At 51.2% G+C, this 18,833-nt stretch overlaps 1 protein-coding gene across 2 annotated transcripts in view; it reads left to right on the top strand.

Moving 5' to 3' along the window:
- Positions 1-18,833, top strand: part of BOC (BOC cell adhesion associated, oncogene regulated) — a 55,430-nt gene that overhangs the window by 24,448 nt on the left and 12,149 nt on the right. For both annotated transcript variants that reach the window (XM_027681128.1, XM_027681129.1), the window contains exons 2-7: positions 6,984-7,151; positions 7,528-7,806; positions 15,521-15,667; positions 16,265-16,408; positions 16,825-17,118; positions 17,928-18,200. In XM_027681128.1, coding sequence (XP_027536929.1) covers positions 7,067-7,151; positions 7,528-7,806; positions 15,521-15,667; positions 16,265-16,408; positions 16,825-17,118; positions 17,928-18,200 — 1,222 coding nt within the window. In that variant the 5' untranslated portion in view covers positions 6,984-7,066. The remainder of the gene's footprint in view (positions 1-6,983; positions 7,152-7,527; positions 7,807-15,520; positions 15,668-16,264; positions 16,409-16,824; positions 17,119-17,927; positions 18,201-18,833) is intronic.

Consider the following 18,833-nt stretch of genomic DNA (forward strand, 5'->3'; position numbering starts at 1 on the left):
GGGGGGGGCGCAGCCCCTCATACATATTCAGGAGGGGTCTTGAATGGGCAGAGGAGAAATAAAGCAGATGGAATTCATGTTAAAGAACAGCCACAATCGCCCTCCAAAAACAAGGAAAGAAAAGCGGGCAGCCTTAAAGGAGCGTAGGGAGCAGCGTTTATCCAATTAGCAGGGTTGTCAAATTGAATTTACTCAGAATGGAGGGGGAAGCTGGGGGGGAGAAGGAGGGAAATTAAGTGTCCAGGGCATGGGGGGAGCATGATATTGAAGAAAGGACGTGGGTTTTCTTTCTTTCTTATGCTTTAGCCTTGTCTTTTCAAGGACTGGAGCTGTTTTCAGGGCACGCCAAGGGGCAGCAAAAGCCAGCATGCATACTCAGTTTTAGCACAGGGCTCCTCTCCTGGTAGCTGTGGAAAAAGGGAGGCGTATCCTGCGGGACAAGGCCATCCCTGCATCCCCGGCCTGCCTGTATGAGGGCTGTCCCAGGCTGGTGGGTCCAGCCACCCTGGGACCACCATGCTTCAGGCAGCGCCCAAGGCAAGCCCCATTCGTTGCAGTGCCACCACCGTGATGACACTGGGGAGCCTGTAGCCCATATGAGGATGGTATTTCGTCCTTCAAGTAGCCTCACACTTGCTGGCTGACGAAATGCCAGTGTAAAGGGGTTCAGTGGGGCTCAGTGAAGTCAGCCTGATCAATGCCAGCTGGAAAGTGGCACTCAGTTCAGAGGAACCGTCGGATGGAGAGGTGCCAGAAACTGCAGGCATTGGATCTTCAGGGATATGAGAAAAACTCAGGCGATGAGAAGGCTTTGCATCCTGTTGCTAATTCGAAGCCAGCATGCCCAGTCCTCTCCCTGGTGATGCTGCAGGCTGTTGCAGAAAGGAACTGTTCAGGAAAGTAGCTTTATCTTGAGGAAGACGAAAAAAATCACAAAGATTGTTGCATGTTTGGTTTAATTTGGTTTGTTGCTGGTTTGGTTTGCATGAGCAGTTCTGTTCAAAGAAAAAGAGTTGTTCCACCTGAAAGTGTTTATTTTTTGAGAGATATCTATAGCTGCTGAATTCCTCAGGACTTGCTTGAATTAAAACTGTAGCTCTGCTTTAGGGTCTCTCAGTGCTCAAGTGGGATTTGCAGTTCACAGGCAAACTCCCTGATTTGCATGGTGGTTGTACCATGCCAGGTTTTACTCTGGATATTTTTCTTCACCTGACTGTAAGCATGAATTTGTCCCAGGCTTTCTCTGTTGTGGCTTCTTGATAGACTCTGAGCTCACAAGCAGCCAGTAAGAGAGTCTTTTTTTGCCTAATCACTTTAAAAGAGAGAGGAAGGAACTCCTCATACAGTTAGTCAAGGGCTATGTTAGAAGAGCTAATACACTCTCAGTGCTAGAGGGAAAAATAGGCAAGCTTTTATCCCTGTTTGCACATACACTGTGCTACCTCCTTGACTTCAAACATAATGGTGTAACATTGGATTCTGCCTCTCTGCCCATTCCTGATACCAACTGCTTCCTATTGGGGAGCCTGCCCCTCCCTATCGCATCTGCACCCTCATTCCCATCGGGTGCCCATGCTGTTACATGGAAGCAGGAGTGTCTTTCCTGCTGCCAACCTGTCCTTTTCCAAACCCTTTCAGAGAGAATGAGTATAACTTAACAGTGTGAAATGAATACTTTGAAATGGGGATAGGGGGTGGGTAGAAGTTAATTTTGTCTTGCGGGATGGTACTGTTTGGTGGTTTTGGGAAAAGCAGTCGGGGTGCCCAGATTGCTGTCCATGCCCAGGAATCATGCAGGAGCTTTGCAGCTGACCTGCTCGGGTATGTCACCCGGACCGTATTTTTTTAAACTAGACAATTATACAGTTCTATACTGTCATTTTTGAGATGGGATGCAAAAGATTTGGGATCCAAGACTAACTTGCCTGATGGGATGGAAGTACCAGTCAGAGAACTTTTGATTTAGAGCATGGTGCCAATAACACCAAGGTTGCAGGTTTGATCCCCATATGGGCCATTCATTAAAAGCTGGACTTGATTATCCTTGTGGGTCCCTTACAATTCAGAATATTCTGTGAATCTGATTTCTAGCCTTGCCACTGCTTTACTGCATAACCCTGGGCCAGGTTGGCTTTCTCTTCTAGCCCTCAGATTCCCTAATTTGTAGAACAAAAGGGTACTGTGGCTCTTTTATATTTTCTTTTTCAGTGGTTTATACTCTATGGAAAAAAAATCCTGTCTTGTATTAAAAACTAATGATTACAAGTAAAATTGGCAGAGAGTACTGTGTAAGACATTGCTTTTTCTGAAGAGCTCAAGTCTCGATGTATAAAACAGAGAATTGGGAGTATCATTGTCCCTACTTGACCTGTTGGAAACAGAGACCAGCTGCAGTGAATTCTCCAGAGTCACCCAGGGTGTCCCCAGCTGGTAACGGGACCGAAGTTGCTGCAGCCTTTCCTTTAGTGCAAAGCAGCCCCTTCCCCTTCCTGCCGTTCATCCCTTGCACGAAGAGGTGCTCAAGGTCTGGCCGCCTGACACGACCCCAAACCACCCTCATGTGCATCAGTGAGTTTTCCCCAGCTCCCAGTCTGCCTCTGCATTCCCCCGGTTGAGCTGGAGTGTGTAGTGCAGGGATGCTGCCCTGGAGCCGGGGTAGAGGCTGGTTCTTATTTGGGAGGCTTGTAAATTACAGGCAGTGTGGGAGTAACAAGGGCTGCTTGGCTGGCCCTTGTTAAGCAGGAGGGGGCTTGGGACTGTGAGCAGCATTTCCTCAGTAAAACCTTCAGTTTCTAATCAGCAAACACCTCTCCTGCTGCCTGCGCTTAATTCAGATCCCTTTTTCCTTTCGAGCTTTGTCAGCCCCTGCACATGCACGCGCCTTTCTTCCTTTTTATATCTTCACCTCTGGTTTTCCTTTCTTGCTGCGCTGCCTTTGCAGTGCCCTCCGTGTCCGCGGCGAAGCTGGGGCTGCTTGCAGGGGCCCCGGTGGGCTTAGGTGTGTGGCGGGAAGTTGAGCCGACAGATTTTACACCCCCACCACCCTTCCAGAGCTGATGAAGCTCTCGTTAATTTTGTTCTCCTAATGGCCCCTCCTTTGATTTACTGGTCTGTCTGAAAGGGACTTAGAGCTCCACCGACAGGAAATTGTTATTTTAACCTGGCAGGAAGGAATTTAAAATAAATAAACAAATAATTTTTGTTTTCCCTCCCCCTTGAAGCACTTTAAATTACTTTAACTCTTTCTTTTCCTAGATAGCAATTAAGCAGGAGTTCTTGAGGCCAGTGGCGTCGGTGGCTGCAGAAGTGTCAGCAACTACCCCTGTGAGGGGCACCTCGCAGGGTACCTGCCCTGGGGAGAGGAAGCAGCAGAGCAGGACACTGTCATGCAGCAGCCTGGCAGCTCCCAGTGCAGCCCCCTGCCCGGGACCACCGCCTCTAGGAAGTCAGCTGGAGTACCCGGGGCCTCCTCCACTCCCCACCTCTGCCGCCTGTCCCACTGCAACCCGCTCTGGTGCCGCTTGCAAGGACACCAGGCAGATCGAAAGCTGCCTGATTAATAAAGTGTCATGCTTTGCACTATTGCAGACTGCTTAAGGGCAGCATTTTCAAAAGAGGTCAGCTCCCATTTAGGCATCGAAATTAGTTGGTTGCCTATTCAGGAGAGCTCAGCATGTCAAGAACTGAATGCTTTTGAAAATCTGGCTTCAATTGTGGAAGCTGAGAATTTCAAAATCTGGCCCTGGATCCTAATAGTTCTTTTGGAATTGATGTTTTCATTCGTTTTCCTCATTATTTTTATGCTGCCTATTTACTTTTTGTACTTCACTCAGCTGTGAAAGAAATGGCCACATGTCCCTATTTAGAGCTCGTACTCTTGCCTGGAGGTTTGGGGAGGTACTATACACTTGTTGCAGTACACCTTCTCTCCTCACTCTCTGCTCAATACTGTTCAATCTGCCCAGTGCCGTGGCCAAATTTTTTGAGCTCCCCTTTTTTCTCCCCACCTATTGCTCTTCATCTTTTTACAGACCTGGGAGCAGCCAGTTTAGTCGTTGCATCGATGTGCCTGGGTGGTCCCAGCTCACGAAGGGCCTAGTGCACATTTCTGCTCCTTTGGCTTTGCCCTTCTGGCCAGAGGCTCCGTGCGATGCAGAGCTGCAGGGAGGTCTGGTTGGGAACGTCTTTGCCTACCCCCTCCCTCAGCATGGGCTCCAAGGAGCAACTCTTTTTCCGTCCAACAGTTTTCCATCCTGCTGCCAAACCCATCCAGATAGGGGGAATGAGTCAGCTTTGCTCTGTAGACTTCCAGCACTGAGGAACAAGAGGTTAAGTTCTATCCCAAAATGTTTCTTCTACATTGGTGTAAGGCTTTCTATCACCAGTAGACATTAGAGTATGAGGTGTTTTTAAGCCTAAACTAGCTCAAAGTCTTTTCCAGATGAGTGTAAATAGTGTGACATTAACTTGTGCATCAGCAGTGGTGTCAACAGTGCATGCTCTGGTACAGGCAGACCTAGGTCACTTTTACAGCCATTGTCAGAGGTGACTTGCTGAGATGGTTCTAGTATAATGAAGGGTGCTTTGGTGGGCTGTCTTACATGAAGAAATGAACTTGAGTAACTCAGATGGTCTCCAAGTCAATCACTACAGTATCTTGTACAACAGTGTGTGCTGGTTGGTGGGGGAAATTGTCGAGACTCTCTTCTTAGGTGAGGAAAGTGAATACCAAGAAGGATGAGTGTGTGGGAGGGAAGTTCCTATCCTGTTACTTTGGCACTGGAGGTTGCCCACAGAGGTTTTTCCCATGTATAGGGGCTGTGGTCTGCAGGAGGTAGAGAGCGAGCCTACCTGATCTGTAGGTGCCTTCAGAACATGCCCAATGTCTGAGCTCTGTCCATGCTCCTAGATGCCTGGAAGCCACATCAGGCCATGCCAAGCTTGACCTAATTTACCTTGCCTCTCAGCAGGGCTTGTCATCTTGGCCTCACAGCCACACTAACCATGACTGTGAGACTCCCAGGAAAGAGCTGCCTTGCATGGAGCCCACTGGGCCAGCCAACCAACTGAGCTCACACTGGCCAGCAAAGTGCCATGTAAAGATGCCCTTTGTGGCATTTGCAAAGCTCTAGGGGCAGGTCACTTTACTTAGTGTTGCTTTCTTTTGAAATCACCAGCTCAGAGGAGGCTTTTCTTTTTCTTCTGTCTTCTCAACTTTATATGAATGTCTCCTCCATGACTTCTCCCCCAAGCAGTGCTCTGGGGCATGGTGGGGAGAAAGGGGACAGCTTGTGAGGCTGCCAGAGGGACAGCCCAGTTTGCAGGGATGCCTATGCCTGCAAGCCAGCTAGCTGGATTCTTGGTATCACAACATGGACCTCAGCATGGCTGGCTATGGACATTGCCCCATACTGCACTCTTGCACCTTTGCTGTCACCAGAGGCCAAGCAAAGTCATTTGAGAGTAGCTCACCTTTCCCCAAATGCTGTAGTTCCTTGCTAGGAGTAATCAGCCTGGCCTTGAACAACTCGCCAAGCATCTTGGGAGGAGTCTGGGTCAGTCCTTACTTCAGGAGCTAGGAGGTTTGATTTGGGAGGTTATGCTGGAAGGGACTTGTCCCCTCTTTTTAATGAGATGATTGTGGAAAGGGCATATGCAAACAGTTGATGGCTCAAGCAGTGGTAAAAGTAGGAAATACTGTTCTTCAGAGTCCAGGTGTTCTTGAGGATGGTGATTGCAGCTGATGAGCTCATTGTGTATCTGCAGGGGGAGCAGGCAATATAACTGCTGCTTGGGCTGGCTGCCATGGATGCTTTGGTCTTGGGCTTCTCCCCTGTAGATACACCATAGGAGCAATTCTGCAATGCCTTTGAGACTTGCAGGTCACCTTAGTGCTGCAACTGGAGGGAGCTCAAAATCCTGTAGCTGCATTACGATGTCCATAGAGGGAAGTCTCCTCTTGACTTCAGTCCATTGCCTCTGGTTAAAGCTGAATTCAGTCTGACATCTGAGGTGTCTCTTGGGGCAGCCACTGAGGTGTTTAATCTCCCTGACCTGGCTTGTCTGCCTTAGTGTGAGTTTATGAGTCTGCCCAAAGCAGCTGCTGCAGTGTGCAGCTCTTCACAGCAACCTGGGTTGTAACAAGTGGCCTTGCACTTCTAGCTTTTTGGAGATAGTTGATGCTCTCAGACACAAAGCTGGTGGTTTGTCCGGACAGGGTAGTTCTACTCAAAATAGGCAGTGTATTTCAGGCAGAACAGTTAATCTGAAATCTTTTCATAGATTGAGTCTCTTTGTTTAGAATAAAGATGTATTTTGCCAAATGAGTGTGATCTGCCCTCAACTTATTGCATTGAATTTAAACAAATTTAGAACTGGGCATTTCTTTATCCTGAAAAAAAAGTGTCCACTTCAGAATAATCCCTTTCACAGATCCCCTGAAAAACTTCTGTATCTCCTAAGAGCTCCTGGATTGAAACATGGGTATGCCCAGTAGCTACATGGCCAATGCCTTGGGAAGAGAATGTAAAACTGCAGGATTACCTCTGTTTTCATGTGGCTTGGGACTTGTGCTACTCATTTGCTTTTGTGTTCAAGATAGAATATATTCTAGACACAGCCAAGAAGTGGCAGCGACACTTAGTGAATATCTTCAGTGACACTTTGTTAGACTGTGTTTTGCCCCTGAAAATTGCCTGGTGTGCATTGCTCTTATTGACTGGGCCAAGTCTGAAATGGGGGAGTGTGTGTCTGTGTACACACATGTACCAAGGGCTGAGGGTGGGATCTCCTGGGAGACTCACAACCATGCCTGGGGGAGAGGCTGGAGAAGAGAAGTGCTTGCATTAGTGTCTGTAGCCTCCTCAGGCCACTGGCTCGGTAAATCTGTGGCAGTTTAGAGATGCTGGTAGAGAAGCCAGGGAGGGCTGGAAAGCAGAGGGAATTCTGAGGGTCTCATCCATAATATCTCTTTTCATCCACAGGAATCTGCTGCCACACGTCCACTGCACCCCCTGAGGCAGCTTATGGGACCCTTCCCTGGGCGCCCCAGGTCACACTGCATGGGATGGCAATGACACGTGGAAAGAAGAGGGCCATGTCCCCCATCCCTTGCCTCATGCTTGCTGCCGCTACCTGTTTTGCCAGACTGAGTGAGTTCCTGTTCTCACCCATTTGTTCCGTTTCATTTTGCTTTGTTGCTGTTTAGTGTAGCCATGCCTCAAGCACAAAGCCGTTTCCTCTCTCCGCTACTTCCTCAGTAGCCTTGACCAAAGATCAAACACTCCTCCAGAGGAGAAGGAGGTACATTTGGAGTGGGACATTTCTATCTGGCAGTGCCAAGAAGAAATGGGGCTGGTGTGCATCTTCAGGCACTAAGGGTGGGGGTGTGGGAAGCTAAGGGTAAGGTGCAGCACAAGCAGAAGTGATGGGGAATGCAAAATGTACAGTGCTGCAGCTTTTTCCTCTGTCCTTTCTTTTGCTGAGTCTCACAGAGCTTTCTTATTCCCATTTTTTCCCTCTGTGCAGGTGAATCTCTGCAAGTCACAGTACAGCCTGCTTCCATTGTCCAAAAACTTGGGGGCCCAGTCAGCCTGGGGTGTGTGGTGGACCCCCCCAGAGTGAACCTCACATGGAGACTGAATGGGAAGGAGCTGGCTGGATCAGACGAGGTGCTGGGTATCCATGTGGAGCGAGGGAAACTCGTCATCACGGCTCTCGACAACCACACCGTGGGGCGGTACCAGTGCATTGCTCGTGTGCCCGAGGGAGTCATTGCCAGTGTCCCTGCAGTGGTCACATTAGCCAGTGAGTAGCTTTAGTCCTCTGCCATCTCCTGCTTTGCTTGGGCCATCCCTCCTGCCTCTTGGGAGGCTCATCCATACTCACATGTTCACGCTGGCATCAAGGGAGGGCTCCTTTGGCTTAGGCTATTTTGTAGCATTTTTGGTCATGGACTGGCTGTCATGTTGTGGCCCAGCCTTGGCCCAAGAAGTTCTCCTCCTGTGGAGCAGGCTGCAGACCTGTCCTACAGTGACAAGTTTTCACAAGAGCAGGAAATACCTGAGCTATGGGGTTTGTGTGTGTCACGCTGCCTCCTCTGGTTGCTGACTTCTTGGTTGAGTTTACAAATGGTACCTGCTGGTGCTGATGGCCAAACGGCTGCCTGGGCTGCTGTGGGACTGCTGCCAGTGCAGGCAGAGCGTGTGCTAAGTTTTACTGCCTTCCTGAGACACAGCTCTGAGTGAGGGACTCCACTTCTATCCCTGAGCTTACATGCTCCTCATTGCTGCCCTCTGGCACTGGTGACAGACCAAGACCTGTGCGTGGGAGGGGTTGTCTTAGAGTGGGCAACTTTTCTTACAAGCACCTGGTTTTGGCCAGATGTTATGCTCAAATATGAGAAAGTGCTATATTTGGAGGCATCTGAGAAAGAGCAGTGGAGAGCCCGACCTTCTCAGAAACCCACACACTTTTTGGTATGTGCAGAGGAGACTGCCATCCCCTGGCAGCGACAGCCCCTGAGTGTAGAAAGGGCTTCGTCTTCTGGACAAGGGGGAGTTTGGGGCTGTCTTAAGAAAATGAAGAAGTGAAGATGTTTGTGCAGAGTGGGAGCTGGCTTCGCTTTAAAGCCAAGAGCTATTGGCTTGTCACTGATACATTAATCAGCAGTGAAATGTTTAGGCCAGGCTGGGTGGGAGGAGGAGGCCAGGGAAAGCGAGGAGAGAGTTGCTGAACTCTGAGGCGGGGTGGGAGGGGGTTGTCACAGGGCCGAATCTGTCAGGGGATTTGGCCTGAGCCCCATGCTGAGATTAAGTTTCGTAGAACACATTCCAGAGCAGAAAGGGGGCTGTGTGTGCTGGTGGCCTGATAGAGAGAAGGAGAGGAGGGGAGAGGTGGATGGGATTACCAAGGGCATGGTTTGCATTTAGGAGAGCAGGGTGTGCACAGCTCCTCGGCCTGATCAGTTCCTTCTTAGGCTGATCCCCTTTTCTTTTTTTACCCTCACCCCAACCCACCACCACTAGCTCTGTCTCCTGAGACAAAGTATGTCTGATGTGTCTGCTTTGGTCTAGCGTCAGTGGTGGATAGGAGACAGGTCCTAGAGCACCAGAAGATCCCACCTTGTCCTTAAGGAACAAATCAAAGCCACAACTGAATAGTCCATCACCACTCTCCAGGAGCCAAATCACCTTTACCTACTGGATTGCAACTGGGGATGTGGGTACAAAAGAGAAGGACTTGGCCATTGCTTTGGTCCCTGCCATGGCAAAGGTGCTACTGCTGAGGGGAGGTCAGGAGCACCATTCAGTGAAGCTCACAAAACTAGAGCCAGAGGTTGGATGATCATGCAGCTAATCCATGGTGGAGCACCCCTGTGCTGTGCTGCATTGGTCCCTTTTCCTCAAGGAGAGCTGGGCATGGCAGAGGCCATATCCCATGCACCCAAACAGCCTTGGGCAATAGAGAGCCCCCACGTGGGTAGATTTGGCAGTCAAAGAGTGAAGAGAGAGAGTGGGCAGCCCAGGAAAGCCATGGGACTGAAGGTGTAGGAGGGAACCCTTCTGGAGGGGTTCAAATAACCAGTATCATGTTCATGAGCTGGAGGTTGCTTGCAACAGTGGCTTTGCAGTAGTCTGAAATAACAGGGAGCATGGATTGGTGGTGGGACTGAGTTGGAAAGCTACGGTAGCAGATGTGTCACAGGCTCTCACTCCTGCTCCAGACCTCCTCTACAGGACGTTGTCTGGAGCTGATTCAGTACCAACCATGGTCCTGGGAGTGAGAGGTCAGGCCCTGGCAGGTCGGCATTGCAGTTGATACTTCTCTTCTAGATCACCTTCTGGACTGCAAGAAAACCCTCTGAAAGTCTTAGCTCCATCCAAAAATTATTTTGGGGTGGCAGGGGAAGAGTGAAACTGGAATGTGAATGAAAGCTCTGGTGTTGGGGGTGGGAGGGTGAGAATGGAAATAATTTCAAGGTTTAGGTTTATTTTGGAAGAAGACCTAGAGTCATTGGAAAAAGTGACTTGCTAGGTTTGAAGGGGTGTAGATAACTTCATCTGGCCAACTTCTAGGCTGTTTCCACTCCTTTCTCTTCACCTCCTTTGGAGGAAGCACTCCGGAGTGCCCCAGGCTGTGTGTGCCCAGTCCCTTGGGGTCTCCCTGTGCTTTGCTGACAGTCAGCAAGCAGATAACCATCGCTGCAGTGCTGGCAGCCACAGCCTAGCCTCAGGACTGATACCTTCTTCTCCCATCTGTGGCACAGTGAAGCCACATCCATCTCTGTTCTCCCTGGCTCAGAGAGCTGGTTGAAACTAACATTTAATTCCTCCAGCAGAGATAAAATAGCTATTGTATAGCTGAGGGGGTGGAGGGAGGAGAGATTTGCAGAAAGGGCAAGATTTCATAAAGTAACAAAAAGACAAGCACTTCGGGCATTACTTGGACACTTTCGGGTCCAGTTAGAGCTGACCTGGTGCTCCACACTCAAACTTGGCAGCCTGTGGCATATTGGTGCAGATACACACCTGCTGATCACTGCTGGCCTAACTGTGGTGGGCTGTAGTCTGGGACAGCTTGAATAGATGAGACAGGGATATTCTTGGTTTTCCAAGCCAGGCCTTAAGCCTTTTTATGGCTGACAGCTGCAAGGAAGAAAAAGATACTTTCTATGCCTGATTCTAGGTAGCAAAGAAGCTCTGCCCCAGCACCTCTCCTGGGTAGAGGTGCTGTATGTAAAAGGTATAGCTGCAGTGGGCTCTGGTGGGGCCAGATAAATCCACCAGGGACACAAACATGCTGCTGTGGGGCTGGTTCTGCAACAGCAAAAGACTTGGAAGGCATCAAGAGCTCTCGGTGGAGCTCAAGGAGCAACTGAAGTGCAGGGCTGGAGCAAAGCTAGTGAGCAGAGGTGGCGAGAGCTGTGTAACTCCCAGCATTCAGCTGCACACATGGAAAATCAATGCAGCAAACACAACGGCAAGCCTGACCTGGATAGATGTGACATTTGAAAACAAAACAAGAAAATAGATGAGGGGTGCAGCAAAGAAATTCCACCCGCTCTGGTGTATCTCCTGTGGCCAGGGACGTGGGAATGCAGGGCACCTGTATCCCAGGGATGCTGTGAGACAAGGGAGGTTCGTTGCCCTGTGGCCCTCCATTGGTGCCCCTGGCAAGGTCAGTCCTCAGCTTTTTGGCAGCACATGTGGGAAGCTGGGCCTCAGTGCACGGAGCTCATGGGCAGTGACCCTGCACCAGGTCAGGCTGGGCATCCCCCAGGAATTTGCAGCTGCTTTCTGAAGACAGCCCCATTCATTTTCCTCTGCTTGGGCCTCTCCTCTGATACTCCCCAGAGGCAATAGCAAGAGGGAGGGAGGGAAGGGGGTGGCTGCCTGTTGGAAAAGCATTTGCTGAGCAGGCACGGGGGCTCTGGCCCCGAGGGCAGAGGTGGTGTGAGGAGCGGAGAGAAGGAAAACACAGGTGGTGTTTCATGACCCAGCAGAACTGTGACATGAGGACTGTGAGGTGGGCTCAGGGTGGGGTAGTGGGGCTGAGACAGTGGGGGGATGTGCTTGGGGGAGTGTGAGTAGGCAGGAGTCTGGGGGGCTGTGTCTGTCCCAGCAGGGCAGGAGGAATCTGGTGGTGACAGCATCAGTGCCCAGGCTCCTGTGGTGCTGGCTGGATGGGGAGCGAGAGCCAAGCTTCTCTGACAGGCAAGGGGATTAATGGGAGGTGCCTGCCCCCATTCTGGGGGAACTTCATCCCTGCCCATTCCCCTTTTTGGGCTCCCTCCTTTCCCTCTTTCTCCCTTCCCTACAGCAGGGAGGACTTTTACCTTGAGGGCCGTCATTTCATTTACTACTGCTTCTTCTCTGAAGTTATTTATGGTCTCCCATTCATTTAATCTGGTCTGTCTCGCCTGCCTCGTTGCTTGGCCCCCAGCCCTGGGATTCAGCTGGTTTCCCTCCCTGATGACAGTGGCACAGCCAGCTGCAGGGCTGACCCTCCCTTGTGCCCCGTCTTGCCCCATCGCACCTCGGAGCCGGGTGCAGATGAGCACAAGCAGTAGCCTTTGGTTGCACCCCCTCCTAAACAAAAAAAGAGGAAAAAATGAAAAAAATAAGCCCTGTTATCCCAGCACGGCTGGGATTAGTAGTGCTCTGTCTGTCCGCAGCACCTCCCGGATGGTGGCTGATGGATGAGGACTTGCTGCTTCACTGTGGTCAGGCATGTCTTTTAAGGACAAGGACATGGGTTGGCATGCTGGATGCTGCCATATGAGAAGGAAAACCCAACCAGCGAGAGGAGATGTGGTTTCTCCCAGCTGCAGTGGATGTTGGGCTGGGGGTACAAATTGCATGTTAGACGTGGGGCATGGCTGCTGCCCGCTGGGCAGCCATAGGGGTGAGCACTGCTTCCCCCTAGTGCTCACCCTCTCCTCCACCCCCCCTGCCCTGCACTGCCTGCTGGGGAGAGCAACTCAGGAGCAGCTTGTTTGAAGCCCCCAGAACAAAGCTGGCTGTCCCAGCCCGGCATGGCACCCTCTGTTTTGCTGTGCCAGATGCAACAGGACGTGTAAGGGGGAGCTCATCACATGCACAGAAGGGGACAGGGGTGCCCCTGACCACCCCTCACCAGCCCGTGGCCGACCCACTGGCATTAATAGATGGCTGAATGTGCCCATACCAGCAGGGACCACGGGTGGTTGAGGCCGCCCATGGCCAAAATCCACTGGCAAACAAACCAGTTTTGTTCTCTGTGGGGGAGCAGGAATTTAGGGGAGCAGTTTGGCAGGAATTTAGGCAAGTAGTTTCCATACACTTGCGTATTGGAAAGCAGATTGTCCTGGTGCCCACCTGATGTTTTTCCCCTCTCCCCCACCAGTTTCGTTCCACTTCTCCAGAGGCACCTGGTTCTTGCTTCTGCAGCCACCCCAGAATCAGTTTCCTCTGTTCTTTCCCCCTTTGTCCCCAGTTTCACCCCTCGTCCCCCAGGGCTGGGCTGAGGGAAAGCCAAGAGGAGCTGGAGGCCCTGCTCCCCGCTGTGGGGCTACAGCACTCCCAGCTGTGAGAGAGGTGGGCTGAGCTGCCATCTGGAGGGGCTGCACGTGAGGGGTCCCCATGTCTGCCCAGCCCAGAGTCATTCCAGGGGTCCCCTGGCACAGGGTCATCATTTTCCATCTCCAAGATAGCTCCGCCTGGCAGGACCACGGGTCTGCTCTTTCTCTGGGCTCCTGGGCCCCTTCTTCTCTTTGGGGTCTATGTGTGCATGTACACGTGCATATGTGTGTGTGTGTGCAGATCCCTGCCAGCAGTGCTGGAGCCTATGCCTTGGCTCCAAAATCTTAATTTGGCTGTGATGAATCCAGACCACCAAGGCGCACATTAATTTTCCTGATGCTCGTTTATATTTTGTTGATCGGAGAAATATGCATGATGTGGGCAAGCAGACACTGGGCTTTTGCCACTTCTCCACCTCTTTCCATTTCTGTGGCTCTTACTATTTTATTCCTTGATCAAATATAAAAAGCAAAGAGGAGAAAATATCCAACATCCTTCCCTTCCCCAGCAGTAACTTTCGTTGGAGGAGGAGTGTGAGACACTGCCAGCTTTTCACAAGTTAAGAGTTAACTTTCATCTGGCTTTAATATCCAGTGGAAACATGGCTCCCCTCCTCAGCTTGTCTTAAAGGATTAATCACATTTCTGAAGTTCACCCGTATTCCTTCTTTTTTTTTTTTTTTTTTAAATTCAACAATGCCAAGAAATTCCAGAAGTATTAAGCATGTTCACTGCAAATCATTTTTATGACATTGCAAAACCTCCCCTTTTCTTTTCAACCTCCTCCCCTTCCCTCAGATCTGGGCCCGGGAACACTGGCTCCCCCAGCAGCCGCCCAGCAGCCCCTCCGCGCCGCGCTCGGGGAGGCTTTCTCGACGCCTTGCCAAGAGAGCTGGTTTTTATTTAAACTCCATAAAGGATCTTGCTTTAATCAGAAAGTCTGCTTGAGAAATTTCATGTCACTTTTCCATGACTGTGGGTGGGAGAAGCTTGGAGCCACAGTTGTCTTTTGCTCTTGGAGCGGTGCTGCATTTCCCAGAGAACAAAAACATTTTTCTGCTGGCTGGGGCTGCCAGGGGAGGCTGCCTGCTGTCCGCCCGCCGCCAGCCCTCCTGCTTCGCCCCAGCTCTCCAAACTGCCCGAGGTCGCGGGTGCCACGTCCTGGGATGGGTTTCTAGGGGCGAGGGAGCTGTCAGCAGCACGTGGCTGTGTCGTGACAACAGATGCAACGTGCTGCCTTAGCGTGGGGTTTTGAAAGGGAAGTGCAGTTTCATCCAGATTTAGCAGCAGTGCCACTTGGGAGTGTGTTCCTGCTGGGTCCCGGGAAGAAGCACCGACCTGGGCCTTGATGTGACAACATGACCTGTGACCAACTGCAGGATGTGCAGTTGTCACTAGTGGTCGCCTGGGCTGGTGCGTGGCATTGTAAAAATGCATGTGAGGGATTTTCTTCCTGGCACAAAACCTTCTCCTTCCCACTACAGGCTGTCTGAGACAAACTTTGAGCTTGCAGTGCCCTGCAAGATTTGCCATCGTGCTCAGGGAGAGTGGAAACCAGTTTTCTCCCTGGAAAGCTTGCCAGGCTGGCATGCTACCTGTCCTGCCAGATCTGTGAGGTTTTGCTGCAGTCTTCTGCTCCTGCTTTGAAAAACAGGGAAAACAAAAAGTTGGCACCCCTGCCTCCTCACCCCTGTGCTTCCAATCCTGCTGCCCTCATCAGCCTGGCCAGGGTGGGAACCCCCATCACAGCCTGGTAGGGAGACACGTGGTAGGATGGGGTTTTCACGGCTGCTTTAGCAGGGGAAGCAGCTGTGCTGTGTAGAGGAGGAACTGTTTTTCCTTGCAAGTCCATGTTCTTTAAACTGGAGCGTGGGCACTGCTTGGGCACATGTGAAGCGTCGTGGTTGACCAGCCTTTGGCTGGGAGATATTTGATGGGAGTGAGATTGCCTGGAGCAGAGACGCTGATTGCTCAGGCATTGGAGGACCTCAGGGAAGCTCTGGGAACATCCAGCACTCACACACTTTCTTCCACCTGTCATCTTACACCCTCAAAGCAGGCTGGGCGCCTGAATTGTGACTACAAAGTTAGGTTCTCAGTAGCAGGACAGCAGTTGTGTTTGAAATAGCAGGCAGCAGAAGGACCTTTTTTGGCCGCCCTTCAGTGCTGCAATAAGTTGGCTCATTTTTTACTCTCAGGCCAGGATTTTTCGCACCCAGTTTCCCAACCCTGGAGCAGGCGGTTTCTGCAGAAGCTGTGTTTTAAGTATTCATTTTGTAGGAACGGGGAGGAGAAAAAAAATAAAGCTGTGAGACCACACTTGTTTCCCTAGCTGCTGGTGTCAGAGCGGTCCTCTGCCGGCACTGCAGTGAAACAGTCCTGAGTCCACAGGGAGAGGATGAGCTGACACTGAGTGCTTAGCCAGCCACTGAGATGCCCTGTCGTTTGCTCTGTTTGCAGATCTCAAAGATTTCAAGTTTGACGGCCAGCATGTGATCGAGGTGGATGAAGGGAACACGGCTGTGATCGCCTGCGACCTGCCTGAAAGTCACCCCAAGGCTCAGGTCCGCTACAGTGTGAAGCAGGAGTGGCTGGAGGCCTCCCGAGGTGAGTGCACAGGGGTCTGTCCTCCTGGGTCCCCTCCCAGGACCCTCAGTTGTACCCTTCCTTGCCAGCAGTAGCTTTCTCTGCTTGCTGCCTCCTCCTTGTCCCTTTGCCACCTGTCTGAGCACAAGTTAGTTTAGGGTCCCTGGCAGGTCTCCCTGATGTCCCTGCTGCTTGGGATTGGGGAGCTACATCTAACACTGGCTTGCAAAAAGGCAAAAGGAAGCAGAATTAAGTGAGGCATATCACTCTTTATTGGCTGTCTCTTTGTGCCCATTAAGAATTCTTTCAGCCCAGCTTGGATAAAGGTGACTTTGAATTTATTGAAATTTTTAAGTCTAAATTTAGTAGCTTCATTCCATTTGCTGCATGTACCTGTGACAAGCTAGCTTCACTTGAGGCTCTGTTCCTTCCGTCGCTGCATGATTGCTCCCTGTGATATTTGAACCAGAAGGGGTCATCTTACTGCCGTTGGTGTTGCCATGTTATTTTTTCCTTTCCCACTTATCCACCTGTCCTTCAGGACACTGCATGTCTTCCAGGAGGCTGGACAGGAGCATATCTTGTGACCACCTGCCACCTTCTCTTCTGTCTCTACAGACAATTACCTTATTATGCCATCTGGGAACCTTCAGATCGTCAATGCCAGCCAAGAGGATGAGGGGACTTATAAATGTGCTGCCTACAACCCTGTGACACAGGAGGTGAAAACTTCAGTCTCCAGCGAGAGGCTCCGTGTGAGACGTAAGCCTCACTGCACATCTCCATAGCACTTCCAGCTCTGGCAGCATGTACCAATGCTAACACAGCTGTTCTTCTGTTTGAACCAACGTTACCAATTCCTGGGAAAACTTTCTGGCAGCAGAAGGCCCCAAGGTCTGCTCCTGGAGTATGTGTGTGCAGCCCTGGGATTGCCGTACTTCCTTAGGATTTGTTCTTGGTCATGGGCAAGCAAAAGCCCTTAGCCCTTTAGCAAGGCTGCTAGCTGTGTGCATTCCCTTAAGGAATGTCCCACTTGGCCTGTGGGCCATTTATCTGCCCCAGCACAGGGAAACAGTGTACTAGCCCTGCCATTAATCCTACCTACCCACTGCACAGGGTGCTTTCCCACCCACCACCTTCCTTCCCACCCAATTCCTTCCCCACTCTCTCCACCCCAGGCTCTACAGCAGAGGCAGCCCGGATAATCTATCCTCCTGAAGCTCAGACCATCATTGTCACCAAGGGCCAAAGCCTCATCCTGGAGTGCGTGGCCAGCGGGATCCCCCCACCACGGGTCACCTGGGCCAAAGATGGCTCCAGCGTCTCCGCGTACAACAAGACACGCTTCCTGCTCAGCAACCTCCTGATTGACCCCACGAGTGAGGAGGACTCGGGCACCTACAGCTGCACGGCTGACAATGGGGTTGGGGAGGCTGGAGCTGCTTTCATCTTCTACAACGTACAGGTGTTTGGTGAGTGCTGCTGTAGCCATTGTTTCAGGAAGGGCTTGGACTTTCTCCACTGCTTTTAGGGGAAAATACTAGCACTGATGTACAAACCACAATGTAATGCAAACCCTAGTTTGTGGTTCCAGTTTCTAGGAGACCAGACAAACTCTTCCTTGAGGATGGTAGTTCCTCCTTCATGGATTCCACCATGGGCTGGAGATGGGGGATCCTCCCTTCCTCTGCAGAAGCTCTTCTCTTGTCATTTGTGGCACTGTTTTTGTTCTAACACTTTCTAGTGGAGGACTGGCTGCTCTTTAGACATATTTGACATTGACATAGGAAAGCATCAGAGTGTCTTGCTTTTTCTTCTGTTCTGTAGGGAAGCTCTCTATGGGGTGGGAAATGTAAGGGATACTACCTACACCTTATATATTTCTACCATGCATCCTTGCCCTTCTCACAATCACTAGGGAGCCTAAGCCTCTTTTATGGATTGCATTTCATCCAGGTGCCAATGTATTGTTGTGACACAAGCTCAGTTTTTGCAGAGTAGCATTTCAGCTCAGCAAAATGGGACTTGTAGGTGGCTGCTATCGTCTGAGAGGGGCAGATGGCTTTGGGCCACCTCTCTTTGTGGTTTATGTGGATGCGTAAGGGGAGGTGCATTGAAGCAGACCAGTGTGGGCCCCCACAAAGGGAGTGAGTGGGACTTGAGGGCAGGAAAGGATCCATCACTCTTCTCCCATCCCTAACAAAGAGGAAAGTGCAAAGCCATGACTGTGCCATGCTCCCAGACAAGTGGCACTCAGCAGCTGTGGTTTTTCCCCACACAGAGCCCCCGGAGGTCACCATGGAGCTGTCCCAGCAGATCATTCCGTGGGGCCAGAGTGCCAAGTTCACCTGCGAGGTGCGCGGGAACCCCCAGCCCTCCGTCATGTGGCTGCGCAATGCTGTCCCCCTGTCCGCCAGCCACCGGCTCCGGCTGTCCCACCGGGCACTGCGCCTGGTCAGCGTGGGGCCTGAGGATGATGGGATATACCAGTGCATGGCGGAGAATGAGGTTGGCAGCGCACAAGCCATGGTGCAGCTGCGGACAGCCCGGCCGGGTAAGTCCCTCTCTCCGAACTTGTGACCATCCAGTCACAGAGCCTAACACACAGGGAAAGAGCAAGGCACGGAGCAGGAGAAGGATGTTGGTGTGTAACCCTCCCACTTGTGTTTGATCTGCCTTGCTCTCCCCTCCTTTTTAACCTACGCTTTGACTACGATTTTGACTGGGATCTCTATATCTCCCTGTGGGAACAGATGACAGCAGAGCAGTTTTGCTTTTAAGGGCAGGACCATGTGTGCATATTTGAGCGATCTCTACATGAGAGAGACAAAACATTCTGGGTGTAGTGCCTTGCCCCTTGGCTTAGCTCTGCCTCTGAGCTTGGGCATGAGCATAAATACTGATGTGGGTGGATTCACCTGGGGTAAGAAAGAGACCACCTGATTCCTTGGACCATGTTGAACTTATCCAGGGTAAGAGGGGCTTCTAAGAGGGAGGAAGCCTCATGTGGCCAAGGCCTGTTCTAAGAGAGGCCCCAGTGAAGATGTGCTAGGTTTAGAGCAGGGAAAGGAGAGATTGTTGCCAACACCTTTTTCAATGGCACTGCAGGCAGCACCACACAAGGGTCTCATAGCTCTGCCATCACCACAGACTGGGATGGACATTTACCCTGCCTTGACATCTTGTC

The sequence above is a fragment of the Neopelma chrysocephalum genome, unplaced genomic scaffold, assembly GCF_003984885.1.
Source record: "Neopelma chrysocephalum unplaced genomic scaffold, ASM398488v2 Primary Assembly neopelma1_60, whole genome shotgun sequence".
In the NCBI taxonomy this organism is placed as follows: domain Eukaryota; kingdom Metazoa; phylum Chordata; class Aves; order Passeriformes; family Pipridae; genus Neopelma; species Neopelma chrysocephalum.